Source organism: Centruroides vittatus, unplaced genomic scaffold (assembly GCF_030686945.1).
Source record: "Centruroides vittatus isolate TY-2023 unplaced genomic scaffold, ASM3068694v2 scaffold_2342, whole genome shotgun sequence".
In the NCBI taxonomy this organism is placed as follows: Eukaryota; Metazoa; Arthropoda; class Arachnida; order Scorpiones; family Buthidae; genus Centruroides; species Centruroides vittatus.
The window spans coordinates 731,580-748,740 of NW_027122688.1; the positions used below are offsets into that span (position 1 = coordinate 731,580).

A 17,161-nucleotide genomic window follows, 5' to 3' on the forward strand; every position below is an offset into this window, starting at 1 on the left:
TTCTTATAGACACTTTCTGTAAGCCTTCCGTGACGTTGCAAATGTATCCAATATACAGTACTTTTGCTTCTTTTGCAACTCTTTACTTTTCCAGCTATCTACGGTTCAGCTATCATACGGTAATCTCTATGAATGTTTCAAGATCGGTGCAGTTTAAAGACAGAGTATGTTTGATGTGACAATCGAACGACTATGAAGAAATTTTTTTTCCGATCTGACTACAAGTTTACTCCGAGATTCTCGACCATACACAACAGACATTACCATTTCTTATCCTTAATGACTATCTAGCACGGCCACAAAATGTGTGACCTGATAAAGGAATCTTATGTTCTGCAGAGTCAACATCTTCACACAAACAAGCTGATACCAGAATGAGAGTACAATTCTGATTTGTTCTGGCTTCTATAAGAGTCACACCATGCAGATAACTTGCGGAAATTCTCATTAACAGTATTATTCATTTTTGTGTTTATATAGCTATATAAAAAGAATAGGACTTCTGCTGACAGTCTTCTGGCCACATATGAATGTAAGTTGTAACTGGTTTTCATTATCTCAAAAACAGAAATTATATGTCAACAACTGCCTGCTGCAAAGTAGTAAGTTTAGTGTTTAGTGATAGTAACGAGCGTAAAGTAAATCAAATGTGCTATGGCATTTTAATTAGCTGATTTCTTGAAGGTACGGAGGTGCCTGCGACGATAAAATCAGCACAGTAACTGATAAGCAACATCAAAAATGTGACATGGGTCCAGTAGGACCAAAACAATACTTAAAGGTAAGCATAAAAAATTAATTTTGTTAAATAGTTAAGTACACTGATACGTCGGTTTTCGTCGATAATCCGACCGAAAACAATCGGCGAAATTCGAAAGCGACGAAAACCGAAGCAATTATTTCCATATAAATCAATGTAAATCCGATTAATTCGTTCTAGCCACTCCAAAATACATACCAAAAATACATTTTATAAGAATTAATATAGCGTTAAATATTAAAAGTAATAAGAAACTAATATAAAAAACTAATCTAAAGGAAAGCAATGGAATTGTTTGGCTAGACGCGCGGGGTAATGTCTGGTCTTGTAGAAGCAAGTTGGAAACGAGCTTCTAGCCTATATCGTATCGTGGTAAAGTGTCACGTAATTGTCGTTGCATGCGTTTATGATGGTCGTATCGCGGGGAATAATGCCTTCCGGGAGGTCAGTTTAAGGGTAACTGGCCTCTATTTAGGCGTTACAGACGTGCAAAAAACTCAGAGAACGTCACGTGGCCAGCCCGTCCTGACGAAGCGCGAACCCACAACCGAACTCTTAGTGTTCAGGGAACGAAACCGTTTGCCAATGGTGGGCCGTCGCGAGGTAATGCTCTCACAACGAGAAATAACGCCACACTGAGTCAGAAAACGCGTAGGTCTCCCTTTGTTTTCGAAAAATTAGCAGCGAGGTCACTTGAGCACGCCGACGAAGACGTCCTAACGTAACCTAATCTAAGGTTTCGGCTACGTGTAAAATTCTGTCAATTTTCTTTGCTCGGTCCATAACGCTGTCACAATATACAAGTATATTCGTCTACAAGTAGCCGAAACCTTAGATTACAAGAAAAAGACAATAGCTGGAATTGTTGAAAGATGCGAGAAGAACATAGCAAGGGGCTCAAAACAAGGTCCCGGTAAAATCACAAAATTCACTTATAACAGATATGCCAATGGCATTATGAAAGAATTTGCGAACCGCAATGAGTCAGCAATAATTCTAAAAAGAGCCCCGAACCTATATAAGATTTTAAGAAATGACAAGGATAGCATTAAAAAGGAAGAAAAAGCAGGTGTGTATAGGATGCCGTACGAAAACGCACAGCTGGGAATTAGGAAAGATTATATCGGCGTTACGACAAGGACTTTCAGTGTAAGACTGAAGGAGCACAAGTATAACATCAGAAAAAGTTCGAACGCCACGGTACTATCCTAAATGGCACAGACCCAAAGCTCGGTAGTTAAATGGAATGAAGCGGACATTATCAAACCCGTGAGCTCCCCAACGTTAGCAAGGACCGCTGAGAAAATAGAGATTTATAAAAGCAAACTAGAAGGGACATGTATAAATGCGAGGGACGCTGAAGGCCTTCCGTCGGCCTGGAAGTATGTTGTTGAAAACTCTGCAAGGAACTCTTAATTTACGCGTTTATTTTATTATTCTACATTAGTATTAGTTGATACTTGTATTTAGGAGTCCTCTGCTCATCAACAACTAGATTCAGCTGCCGCCATCGGACACTTCCTCTGCAGCTGGCGGTCTACTCTTCACGCGATCTCATTGTACTACCCGTGGCTGTACTACTTACACCACGGTCTGTCTCCTGCTTGCCTGTTGCGTTGCATTTCTTATATCACCATCAGTAATACTGTTCATCATGTAAATTTTTGTACATATTTGTTAATTGGCTTTCTTCTCTCACCACATTGTAATACTTTCCTCTTTTGTTTGTATATCTTATCTTATATTCATTCTGCAATACTGTTCAACTTGTATATAATTGTACATACTAGTTATTAGGTTGTTTTTTTTAATCATCATTATTATTATTATTATTATTATTATTATTATTTTGTTTTATATTTTATTTCTCACATTCATTTGTAACTTTATATTTATCTGTAATTCCAATTTATGTATTCTGTATTGAACCCTGGTAGTGCTAATTGCGGAGCCAGGATGTACATTAATTTGTACCTTTTAATAAAACTGAACTCTATTTAGGAGTATTTCTGAGTTTATTTTTATTTTATTTTTTGTTTTTATTAAATATAATTTTTATACACTATTCGTTTATTATTTATTATCTTTTAATCCGTTGTCAATTTTTTTGAAATTTAAATATTTGTATTCGATCCTCTGGAACGGAACTGTTCCAATTGTCAGTTTTCAACCTGTGATGGCCTATGGAATAGGTCGAAAACGTTTGTTTTAAATTAAACTTTCTCGGCAACGATAAAGGTGTTTGTTTATGATATGATTCATTCATCAGATGTATTCCACTAATAGGAGAATGTGAATTCATTCGAACATCACCCAAGAATGCGTTCGTTACACGAATAATTGTGAACAATCACGTTTTTACTAGGTAATAACCTGAACTGTATTTATCTTTATTTGTTAAAAGTATTGTATTATTTTTAGATGTATTGCTGAAAATGAATCACTAAGACTAAACAATTTGAATTACATTTATATTAGAAAGAGAATAATAAAAAATGTCTAAAATACTAGCGTAATCACTTCGTTTGTTGCGGTTCTAGACAAATGAAATTTGGAGTCGATCTGTAGCAAAATCATTTTCTTTTACGGTTTAGTAAACAGCAACAGAACAAGCATGTGTAGATTCTGGAATAATACGTAACACATTGTTGATATTTTTTATTTCTTATGTTGTAGTTAATATTTTTACATACGCTTAGCATAACCGAAAATAGGGTAAAATTCCATTTTGGTTGTTAATTCGTCGGCAAAATTCCGTTTCGGTCGAACATTACCTGTATGTGAGAAATGTAACGATACCAGATCCGACATCGGTAGTAAAGTATCGATATAGGCAGTGTCGGGACGTTCCTATTCCGGACACAGTTTATGCATTAAACCTATTGGTATTAATTAATATAAAATGCTTATAAAAAAAAAACAATATACTTCTCAACTAAAAAATTCTGCTTCGACAATATTACTTTCTCAGCTGTTATACAGTGCGGCGCAGAATTATATGTCAAAGTAATTTTTCTTTTTTTTTTAATACTTTTGAATTATTTAGAGTAGATGGACAAAATTTTACAGATGTTTCTATCATCATCATCGGATAACTAATGTAGGCCCCAGCGATTAATTCACACATAATTTATGCAAAAATAGCCACTTTATGTATTTAACTCGGGAAAACTATGGTGATCAGTTCAAAAATCATCTTCCAAAGTTTTTATATTTTTATCCAAAATAAAAAAGATGTGGGAAATTTTTTATGTATGAATGCTACAAAATGATATATGGGAGTACGATTTTCTTTACTCAATTTGAAGCTGAATAACTCATGTGCGTTTAGTCCAAAATGTGTGGAAGTTTGCAGGGAGGTTTACCTATTACGTGGCTAAATGAATTTATATTTTGTGGTAAAGGTCGAGAAGTGCGAAGACACATGGGATTACGTGTCGTATTTCGAGTGGAAAAAATGGATTTAATGAAAATTTCATTCTTTATTTGCATTTACAATTTTTTATGAAACTTATCTCTACCTTCAAAATTAAGCTTTCTACTATTTTATAATAATTAATAATATAAAAACCTTTAAAATAAAGTTCCATTACAGAGGCTGTTGTTAGAAAAGTTAGAAATGCATTTCTGAATTTTTTTTAATATAGTAATTAACTATATCTACTTTTTAGTTTTGTTTGGTGTCACCACTTGATGAATTTATAGACAGTTAGCAAATTCATCTATTTAATCCATAATCTTTACAGAGACGCGTTTTGGGCTTTTGCCACTCTTCAGTTTGTTACGTAATATACATATGTTGTATCCCAACATATGTATATTACGATGATTAAATTGATGATTTTACCAACTGTGTAAAAATTCACCAAGTCGTGACTCCAAACAAAACAAGAAAAAGAAGACATGGTTTCCACAAAACAAATGTTTATTAGTTACTAAATAATAGGAATTGTACTTACCTCCACTCTAACACTGCCGGAGCCAGTGAATATAGTTTCAGGATCATTGCTAAATCTGAAACCGTCCGCCGAGATTTCATATCTGTTTTTCAGGTTATGTTCTACTGTTATCTGCGAGTCCTTTATTATACTTTTATTCCCTATTCCGATTGGCTGATTGCATTCTGCAAAATATATATGTCGAGTTTAAAGGATATCGAGTAAAACAAAAAACAAAAACCTAAAATAAATTATTATAATTTCCACAAACCAATAAATTTATATCACAGATATTGGTTTTATCTTTATACAAAAACATTTTTAGGAAAATAAGCATTAAAATGATGCATCGTGGGAAAGTTTAGTGAAAAGATTTAACAGAAGTTGTGTTTCACAAACAATTAAAATTACACAAAGGATCAAAATAATATTACATTCGATGTACGTAATAGCTAGAAATACGATTCATTATATGAAAAATACAGAAGATATATCCCACAGTTAAATTAAATAATATCAAAGTGCAAAAAAAAGTTTATATGATTGTCTCGCGAGAATTAGTAACAAACTGGAGCCCATACATTCATTTTTATTAATTATCGTACATTAAAGATGCTTACCGTTTTGGGACCGACTCTACCAATTCTTATTCATAAGGTTACTTCAAAATTCAATAAAGTATATATCTGTCTCAAAGAATAGCGTCATTTATTTATAACAGTTGTAAAATTTCTGTCTAAAGAATTAAACTGACTTCCTCATATTTTACATTTTATTTTTATACTTAATTCTATTTTATTATATATATATAATAAAATACTATTAAGTGTAAAAATAAGTATAAAAATCTATTTTAAATATATATATATATATATTTATTTATTTATTTATTTATTTATTTATTTAAAATAGATTTTTATACTTTTTCTCTATGTTCGCCAATAATAATTACTAAGGAAGAGTCGTGTAGGTCAAACAGTACGTAACATTCGTCGTACTTCAAATAAATTGTTTTCAAATAAATTCAAATAAATTCGTCGTTAATTGTTTTCCGCAAAATTAATCCCACGTCGTTGGTAAAAGGATATTTTAATTTACATTTCAGTTAATATGATAGGTTACAAAAAATTACACTAAATTTTAAGTTTTAGGATTCGTTAGAAATATATCCATTGTTATAATTAATTTATCATCTAATGTGTTTGTAATTTTTATCTATTGTTTTATCTTAATGTTTAAATTTTTAAGAATATTATTTGGTATGATTTTATTGCAACACTTCATAAGTGCTATAATTATTTCTTACCTTCTTACCTATTTCGTACCTTATTCCTTCGTTATATATATATATATATAACGGAACCGCTTGGCCACTGGAGGCCAAACCGTAACGTACTTGATAAGATTAATAATGTAAGTTTCAGTTGTTACAAACATCGGTTTTTAAATTTAGAAATATAAAATACTAGTAGGTAGGCCCGGCGTTGCTCGGGCAAAAATAACGATAGCAAAGATTAAGATTATTACCTTATAGTCACAAAAGAAAAATAGTAATTTCATCAACAAACTAAATATTTCCAAAGAAAGGTCGAATTTGAAAATCGAATGTTCTAATATTGTTCGATTTTCACGACGTCTTCTGATTATATCCTTCGATTTTCATCGAATGCTCTAAAGAAGTAAAGTCGTGAAAAACCGAACTAATCTGTTTAAATTTGAAAATCGAATATGTGCTAACATAGTACCCTTTTTTTGTTTGTTTTCGTCCAGCGCCCGTAAATCTTGCACGTCGCATTCTCTTGTTCTCCATTGTTATTTAACACTTCCATTGTTACTTAACACTTTGGTATTTAAATTTGGTATCCTGTGTATCGAATTTCAACTTTCAACTCCTAACCGTTTTAGCGAAAATTAAGATTATTACGTTATAGTCAACCTTGCCCGTTTTCACAGAATGCAAGAATTGCGACCCCAGTTTCCAGACTAATTACAGAATTTTTATATTGGTCTAAAAATATGTTCGATTTCCCGCAAAAACGAAAAAACGGCATCTGCGTCTTGCACGTCGCTTTCTCTTAACACTTCCATTGTTGATATTTCCATTGTTACTTTTTATTTTTTATTTTATACAGAGATTAGGAGGCTGTCCATTAATGAAGTGGACTTAGCCTCATAGAAGGAAGTGGTAAAGTAAGGGATTAGTTAAGTTGTTAAGATGAAAATGCTGAGAGAAAAATAGAAAAGATTAGTTAAAAGAGGAGAAATAAAAGAGTTAGATGAGTTGGAAAAGAAGGTGGGTGGGCCTTAGAGCGACCGCATCACAATTATCAGCAAAATTCGAATTAAATTACAATAAGAACAACACAGTGTTGGAAACAGTAAAATCCCGACAATTTGTTTAATCACGGAGATGAGGCCGCAAAAGACCGCTATATACAGAAATAAAGAAAAGCTTTATAAGCTTGGTAACAACATGATTTAGCGGTGACAACGATATGGCGGACTTAAAAAGTGGATATAGGCCGACTATAACCTAGTCCGGTGCAGAATAAGGAAGAAAGTGGTTACACGTGAACATAAACACAAATGCCAGTCCGCGGTACAAAACTGGACAGAAAAAATTTAAACCGAAATAAAGCATCGCCTGTAAAAACTGAACTGGTGCAATAATAATTAAAATGATCGCGGTAACAAAATGCAATAAGCAATGAGAGGGATCCAGGGAACAGAAGCCTGGGGAGGAACCGTACAAAGAGTCGCGTGTTGCGATAAAACCGGAACCGTAACCAGAAAAAACACCGTACGTGGAAGAAATTACGGACAGAAACAAGCCGTAAGTCCCTTGCGAAGGGAAAACCATAGTTGTCTACAGGAAACCAAGAGTGACAGCTAGGGGGAGATAATGTCCAGTCGCAAAGGAGTCTAATCACTTGCTGAGGTGTTCTTCTTCGGGTAGGCTGGTGTTTTGTTGTCGGTAGGAGATGAGCGCTCTGGTCCTGTTGAGAAAGTTGATAAAATCCTTCCAGAGTTCTTTGTTTTGGAATAAGTCCGCTGGTGTGAGTGGCCAAGTTAGTCCTTTCTTTAGGCAGTTGGTAATTATCCATTGTTACTTAACACTTCCATTCTTGATGGAAGTGTTAAGCCTTAATCCTGTCCCTTTCCCTCGTGGGAGGAATTTCGAAAAATCCCTTCTTAGTGTACGTTCTCGTGACGTACCCTAACTGTGCCAAATTTCAACTTTTAACTCCTAACTGTTTGTTCTCTTAACACTTCCATTGTTGACACGTTCATTGTTAACACTTACGTTGTTAACACTTTCATTGTTACCTAACACTTCCATTGTTTATAGAAATGTTAAGCCTTAATCCTGTCTTTCTCCCCTGTGGGGAGGAATTTCGAAAAATCCCTTCTTAGTGTGCGTTCTCGTGACGTACCCTAGCTGTGTAGCAAATTTCAACTTTCAACTCCTAACCGTTTGGGCTCTGCGCTGATTATTATTATTATTATTATTATTATCAACTCGTCTCGATTATATATATAGATTACTATTATATAGATTAGATTGTAATGGATAATGTGTAAGAAAAATTAATAAAAATATTTTAGAGTGCATGCGACAATAAATAATTCTATTTATTTTTTTTTGTGTGTATATATATAAATTTCTATACATTGATATAGCACTAATATAGTTGAATCAAACAAATATTATCAATTCATATACATATATACAAAAAAGAATCAAGATGATTAAAATAATACTTCATAATACGTAAATAATACGTTGTCTATAATGGAAAAATAGACTAGAATTAAGAAGCAGATAAACAATTTAAAAAATTCAGTATTTTCATAATTTAGTCCGTTTTTTCTATGACCTGAGAATAACAAAATTATATATAAAACCATAGATCTTTTTGTTTCCCAACTTTTTATAAATGATTTTCTCGAAGTAAATTATCCAGTAGTTTTAATTTTATTACGTAGCGTTATAGAGTAGATGCAGGAGTGAATGACCATATTGTCAGAAATTTGTAAAAAATAAACGCCACGACAAGAAAAACCAATCAGAAACATTCAATTACTGAAAATCAATTACATTTTGAAATTTTTTCTTATATTAGTCATTCAGAAACGCGAGACAGTGTTTGAAATATAGCAGCTTTCTTTAGCTATGTGTGTAAGCTGTAATCGTGCTTGCATTGTAATAAAGAAAAACTGTGACAAAGATTCATATAACAACAATTTAAAATACTTATTTATTGGTTTTTCTGAGCATTGAGTATGGAAATCGTTTTGTAGATATTTAAAGTATGGTTTTAGTACAAAAAATTAATTCTAACCTTTAAATGTTTGTGAATAGTAGAGATAGTCATTTACTGGATTCGAAAAATCATTGTTTCTCATTGAAGAAATACTTCAGTCATTTAATAGTGATAATGTCGTGTGCCTTATTTTCATTTATGAGGTCAAATTTCAAAATTTGTAGATGTTGGTTCATAATAACGTATATGCGAATGACCAAAACACTAACTTGTACAAGTGACCATGGTTCAAAGTTATGTGGTCATTCATTGCTGTAAATTAAAACGGTTTGAGATGAATAATTACAGACATTCGAATTAACTTTTATCCTGATAAATTAAAAATGGCAGATGAAGTACTGTATATAAAAGGAAGATAGCCTACAGACGTTTTTAATATAGTGGAGATTTCTGTGCAGCTGTAAAAGCAGTACGTTAAAATAAAATAAGTGCTATTGAAACTAACAAAGAACATAACATCCCAAAAGAAAACTTAATAAATAAATTCCCTAAAAACTTACCAATGGAGCGAAAAGGAAACCCCACGCTGCTATATTGATTAAAGCATAGGAAGATCGGTTGGAACATTTGGATTATTGGGAAAGCCAAATTGTATTTTCCTATGCATCGTAATAAAAAAATGCAGTTCAGAAAGTTATGAAAAACAGAACGAAAGAACCCGTTTAATTAATAATGATCACCCAAGAAAAAATTGAGTAAAAATTTTTCTAAAAAGGCTTCGTAATGTAGCAGCAAAGAATACAGAAGTGATATGTAAAGCTCGAGTAGCACTTTCAGAAGCAATGATAAGGTATTGGTTTCAAGAATTAGACAATTATTTGATGCAAATGTCTTTTGCCCCTGACTTCTGAATAAGAATATCAGAAAGGAAAACAACTATAATCAAAATCAGTTTATAAAACTAACTTTGCAGCTTTATTTTTTCAAGCTTACAAGAAATCTTTGAAATTGGAAACAATTCAACGCGGTATTTTTGTTTCCTTTTGATGCAGATAGGGTGGATTATACAAAATGTAATTCTACTAGGCTTATTTTTGGAAAACAATTCGTTTTCCAAAAATGAACTTCATTTATCAATTAATTATGGGGAACTACATAAATGTACACTGCAAATGATAGAAAATGAGATTCCACTTAATTTGTTATTAGATTTCAAGAAAACAATTGCATCTGATAACAATCAGATAAATTTAGAAAGTTATTATTGCAACATTGCCTATTTATGAAACACAATTTTGTATGGATTGTCAAACTGATAATTGCTATAACATTGTATATATGATAATTTTGAATTAAATTAAAGATCTTTTCTAAAAATTTATATTTTTATTCCAACTTTTTAATCTGAATTTACATGACCGAAGTGCATAAAATTGCCAACATATATTATTGGCGCATCAAGCGCCACCGTATTTTTGTAGAGAAAGAAAGTTATTTTCATTTGGAACGAGAGTATCGTAGTAACAGCCAGTGCCTCATTCGGCATTAAACATTTTTATGCAAAATCGCAACTGCTTTCGTATTTTTACAGTCCATTAAAGATCGATAGAAACATATATAGTATACAACAATATAAAAGTGCTTATAGTGTCTTAAAACTCTAATTTTTCATTTTTAGTCACTTGCAGTCATTTATTAGCTCTCATCTGGTCAACTACTAAAGCCATATGGTCATTCACTAGTGATTTTTAAATCTTAAAACATCATGTCATTAATTTAATCAATATTACAAAAATTAAAAATTCGCTCTTAAAATAAGTACTGCGAGTGTTTGGTAACCAGCGATGACTATTAATTATGTTAAATATCTGCTTGTTAAACGATTGTATTCAAATTTTCTTATCAAGGTGCTTAATTGGTCATTCACTAGTGCAACTACTCTCCTCTCCTAAATATAAAACTTTGTTCTATTTGTGTAATTATTTAAGTAAAAGTAATGTAAGAACACATTTTTTAATGTTTATTTCTAGAAGCAAGTAATACACATTCCGATTTTGATAAAAAATTTTCAATACAATATTTTTAAAGTTTTCACGAAAATTAAAACTTTTCTTATTTATGAAAAAAACATAACAGCAAATATCATAAGCTTCTTTTTAAAACAATTTTATTTTGATAGATTTAACTTTAATTAAAGCGATAAAAATAAAACAAGAACGGGAACATTATCAAAATGATAAATTCATCGGCTCCTTCAAAAACAAATTAACAAATTAGAAATATTTGATAACGAAATGTAATTAAAAAATACATCGTAGAAAAAGTATGAAAATTTTAATAAGAAATAACAATCTTAACATAGATATCACGAAGGACGATGGAAAACCAAAGCAATGTATTTCCTTTCCTTTACCCTCAAAGTACAGACAAATGGCTGCCTACGAAGAAATTGCAACAGCTATGGCTATTATGCAATCAGTGACAGCACCAACTGAATTGATAATCCAACAGACTAACTTAATTTACCCAACATGACGTCATATAAGTTAGTTACGGAGCGGGAATCAGACACCAATTGTACACTTGTATAGAGGTATCGTAATCAACTAAGATCGTGTTTATATATTTACTAGCAGATAGGCCCGGCGTTGCTTGGGCAAAAGTAACGATAGCGAAGTTTAAGATTATTACGTTATAGTCACAAAAGAAAAAGAGTAATTTCATCAACAAACTAAATATTTACAAAGAAAGGTCGAATTTGAAAATCGAATGTTCTAATATTGTTCGATTTTCACGACGTGTTCTGATTATATCCTTAGATTTTCATCGAATGTTCTAAAGAAGAAAATTCAAGAAAAACCGAACTAATCTGTTTAAATTTGAAAATCGAATATGCTCTAACATATTACTCTTTTTCTTTTTTTTTTTTTTCCAGCGCCCGTAAATCTTGCACGTCGCTTTCTCTTGTTCTTCATTGTTACTTAACACTTCATTGTTGATGGAAGTGATAAGCCTTGATCCTGTCTCTTTCCCCGTGGGAAGGAATCCCTTCTTAATGTGCGTTTTCGTGACATACCCTAACTGCGTACCAAATTTCAACTTTCAACTCCTAACCGTTTGGGCTCTGTGCTAATGATTATTATTATTATCAACTCGTCTCGATTATATATGTAGATCATTCAGGGGAGTGGGTATTGAGACCAATTTGCTCAACTGATCCCTGCGCTAATGTCAATAGTTCATATCAATCAAGAAGGATGGTTTAATGTAACACGAGGAATGAAGAGATTCTGGAACTTTTCCTGCAATCTTCCCATTCTTCACACCCCTTCTACATACTTCTTTATTTATCCTGATTTTAACAATAGTATATTATGGTTTTGATATGTAGACAAAAGCTAATCTATCTAGCTATATCCTGTTTATACATCATTCTGAAAGTATTGATTTTTAGAAAAAATGCTTTTATTATTCTAAACATGTCTAATTACGATATGTGCAGTAGTAAGTAGACAGAATTAAATCATTGGCATTGCTTTCCTTATTAATGCATAACAATCTATCCTTTCAGCAGGACAATGCCCGTTCACATACAGCTACGATATCTCAAGAGGCGTTTTATTCTAGTAAAGTTTTTCTATGGCATATGATATTCTATAGAGTTGTATGCAAGTTAGCATGTTTACAAACCTGCTGAATTGCGACGACAATGCAATGAGATATTAGATGAAGACACGTTTGTGGTGATGATAATATCGTCACCTGAAACAGTCAACGATTTGAGGAATAGTTTAGAAATTGGTTCGTAATCTGTTCCTTGAGAAAACATAAAGTTTTTTATGACTATTCCACGAGAGTAGTTGTTTATATTGCAAACAAGAGGTTTAAGCAAGTTATTCAAAGTACATACTTGTGAATATGTGTACACATTGTATGTAGTCAGCTGTAATCAATAATAAAATTTATAAAGTTGACATTTTGTGTGGACCAACCCTACGTAGCCCACTAATAGGTTGAATGAAAAAAAACGCCATTCAGCATTCAGTGTCATTTTTACGCCTCAGTAATAGGCTAGCTAAGTTTTCCGGGTTTCTTTCCCTAAGTAGGGCCGGTTTCTCATAGAACTTCACCTCACTAACACCCGCTTGACATTTTCCCCAGGTGTTTCATTGCCTTAACCATAAACCAAATATAATAAATCTGTTTAAAATTCCTTTTGTGTACTAGTACTTGCTATATATTAACAGGACTTATTATACTGAAAATTATGGATGCAGATATTAATATGGATGCAGATAATAATGGTCTTTATTTAGTTCACCTGTGAACTAAATAAAGAACATTATTTTTGATCTGTAAGACTAAATATATGCATTCATAATTTCCAGTATAATAAGTCCTGTTAATATATAGAAAGTACTAGTACACAAAAGGAATTTTAAATAGAGTTAAAAAGGACACAAAGGCATAATAATCAAATATAATAAAATTTATTTTAACGTTAATTTTGCGGATACCACAATTATACAACAGAGTACGTCGAGAAATAAACCGAATAGAAACGAAATTCAGTAAAGAGACAATATTTTCTCATGTTGTGTTGCTTTCAAGTAACGTTTGATTCAAAATTTGCAAATATTCAGTGAAACGCCTTACGAGAAGTAGAAAGAACCAAGGATGATTGCAGGAAAGTGGAGATGCAACTCAAACTTTCTCAAAGCTTACTCTCTAAGCGAAGAAGGATCTTTTATGAATTGCTATCAGATAAATCTTGATTGTTCATGTCTGAAATTCTGTGAACATCTTCCTTACAACAACTAAATGTAATCTATCGTTATTTAATCGATATTTAACAGTAAAAATTAATATCAGGCGGAAATGTTAATAATTAAATTTTCATTTCATATTTTTGAATAAATTTAAGTAGATATAAATGGAATCCTAAAAAGTACAAGAATAAGCTAATGATTTCATTTCTGAAATTTAATAAAAACTGAAATGCAGTGGATTTTTGCCAGAATCTTACCGATTTTTAAGACGAAACTCCATTTGCTTTACTTAAAGTAATATTATACAACCTGGGACCTATTAGCTTTTACATAAAACTTATGAGAATAATATTGAAAGATGCATTCCAGAATCTCTGTATCACATTGAAATTATATTTTTCAACAGACACGAAAATATATTTTTCGCGTCTCTTACTAAATCTGCAAGTTAACTAGGAAGTACTAGACAGTGAAAATTCATATGAAAAAACTACTTATGATTCATAATAAGTTTGAAACGTACATAGTTCATATTTTACTATAGACAATCAAACAGCCCATAACTTAAATTTTCAGGAAATTGTATAGCACGGAACGGAAACTCAAAGTAAAATTTTAATTCACTTCTTTGTAATTTACGAAGGTTGATCAAAAACTAAGGTTACAAGGCCGATATTCTTGGAGTTGTTTGTAATAGAGAAATGAGAAGTGTGCAGTAATCCCAACACATGTGGTTGGCAACTTTGCAGAGTTTCGGCCACCCGCCACCTACAGCGCTAGTTGTAGGTAAACAAATGGCGACTCGTTTGGAAAACTGGTCTCGCGTAGAAATCCGCTCAGTTATTTGATTTCTGTGGGCGAAACCTGTAACCGCGGCTGAAATTTACCGGCAGCTGGTAGAAGTTTACGAGAGACTGTAATGTCTCGACAGCACGTCGCAGAATGGTGTCAGAAGTTTGCTGCCGGTAGAGAAAACGTCACCGACGAGGATCGCATTGGCCGACCCAGCACAGCATCAACAGATGTCAACACAGCTCGCGTGGAGGAGCTGATTCAGGACAACAGGAGGATCACGTTACGGCATATGATGGTAGAATTGGGAATGTCGTTCGGAAGCGTTCGTCACATTGTTCATGATATTCTGCAGTACCGGAAAATTTGTGTCCGATGGATTCCACGAAATCTGTCCAACCATCCCAAGAGAAGCGCATGGCGGAAGTCTGCAACTTTTGCTACGGTTCTCCACGGAAGTGAACAGTTTTCTTCACCGCATTGTCACGGATGACAAATTATGGATTTACCACTACACCCCCAGCAGTAAGTGGTCGTATTGGAGTGGAAACACAACTCCTCTTCAAAGACAAAGAAGTTTAAAGTGACGCCACCTGCCGGGAAGGGGATGGTCAGTGTTCTGGGACAGCGCGAGTGTCATACTCGTGGAATTTTTGGAAAGAGGACAAACAGTTACCGCTGAACTATACTGCGAGACCTTGACACGATTGCGCGAAGCAATCAGGAGAAAACGGACAGGACTTCTCACCGAGGGCATCATTTTCATCATGACAACGCGTGACCTCATACAGGCCAGAAGACTACCATACTTTTGAAGCAGTTTCGCTGGGTCATCATCGACCACCCTCTTTACAGCCCGGACCTCGGTCAAAGCGACTTTCATCTGTTTCCTTACCTATGAGAACAATGATTCGCTTCATACGAGAAAGTGAAACACTTCGCGACAACTTGGCTGAACACGCAACGACAGGATTTTTACCAGTAGGGAATTTTCAAACTCATCACACGAAGTGACAAGTGCCTAAACCGATATAGAGACTATGTCGAAAAATAACCTAATGTATGTATTATCAGTTGGCTGTATTGGTTATATTAAATAAAATCTACATTTTTTACTGCAGGCTTTGTACACTTAGTTTCTGATCATCCCTCGTAGATTAGTGTAATTTTGATATATTGTGAGCTACGCGAATACCGATTACAAAGAATCTTGGATTTTGAGAAAAACAGAACCTTTAATTCGCGTGATAATATACAGGAACTTATAGGATGCCAGCAATAAAAAAATATCTCTTTCCGACACATAAATATATACACCTTATAACTAAACTTATAACTAATTATAACTAAATTATAACTAAATTAGGATAATGGGACAATGAGGACGAATAAAGTAAAAGAATAGACTGAAAGAGAAAATGGTACCCAAATTTTTACAACGTTATTACGGTGCGTTATATACAATGGTTGGTGGACCTCTTCTTAATCACGAACGATGTAACTTCGTCACTAAAACGTAAAGTACTTGACCGATGGGGACAAAAAAAATATTCTTGATCTTCTCTTCTTTCGATCCGAATTTTTCTACGTTCCTTCGCACTTCTTTGTTCTCTCCACGTGGTCCCAAAAACGTAGTGGAGGGCTACCTCTCGCGTCTTTCCTTCTCGAGTCTTGGCCAAAGAATGACCTTCTTCGTCCCCGTTATAGCCTGAGGGCCGCATACCGTTCATTGTCCTAAGGGGCCACCTGCTGTTGAGCCGTTACGCACCGGTCAGGATAAAATACCAAGAAGGGAAGATAATAGTACTAGGAAGGAGGAAGGAAAATATATTCTAATATACAATAAAATACGTTAGACTAATTAAAACTATACATTACAATAATGGCGTTTAGCCACAATATCATGACGTTATACATTTCAGTGAAATTATATTAAATATTACCAGAAACGTATAAAAACGAAGGTTTGTTTTTACGTTTTCACAACTTTCCGGTAGAAAGCAAATTAAGAAAAGTATAGATTTCGAGGATAGAGATTTTTAAAAAAGTATCTCTTCTAACCTTTAGTCTTCCAGTGCAATGAGAATATAGCAAATGAACCAACTTTTTCGATATTTTACCAAGATTCTTCTTCAGGCTCAATATCGTTCAAATATGGAATGCTTAGAATTTAGAACGTGTAGAATACGTATTAATTTTCACCATTATGAAACTAAAGGCAAAGATTTTTTATTAATTTACTAGACTTAATGTGTCGACAAAAGTCCCCATATCTGTATAATAATATAGTTGCCTATCATCAAGGGAATAATATGTACTTACCGATGAGGACGCTCTTCACATGCGTATCGCCACGCATCCTATATCGCGTTTCTTTCTTTGAAATTTATACAATTCCCTGACTTGCTTGCTTTGTACATTTCGAGGGTTTTCATGGCCCTGGTGTGGTCTGTTTGGAATGATTTTTTATGAGACTGGTGTTATTTAACTAGGCTTTTACAGCGGGGTCCGTAGCGTATGTTGACAGGGTGGTTGTACCTGTTTTTCTCGGTGTTATTTTCTGTTCCATGATCCTTTACCGAACAGTGTCTCACGAACCAATGTATACTTCTGGCTCAACAAAATCCCCACTTGAAA

At 33.4% G+C, this 17,161-nt stretch overlaps 1 protein-coding gene across 1 annotated transcript in view; it reads right to left on the reverse strand.

Moving 5' to 3' along the window:
* Positions 1-17,161, reverse strand: part of LOC136987494 (mucin-6-like) — a 294,367-nt gene that overhangs the window by 181,680 nt on the left and 95,526 nt on the right. The window contains exon 29 of the mRNA XM_067285227.1: positions 4,720-4,883. Coding sequence (XP_067141328.1) covers positions 4,720-4,883 — 164 coding nt within the window. The remainder of the gene's footprint in view (positions 1-4,719; positions 4,884-17,161) is intronic.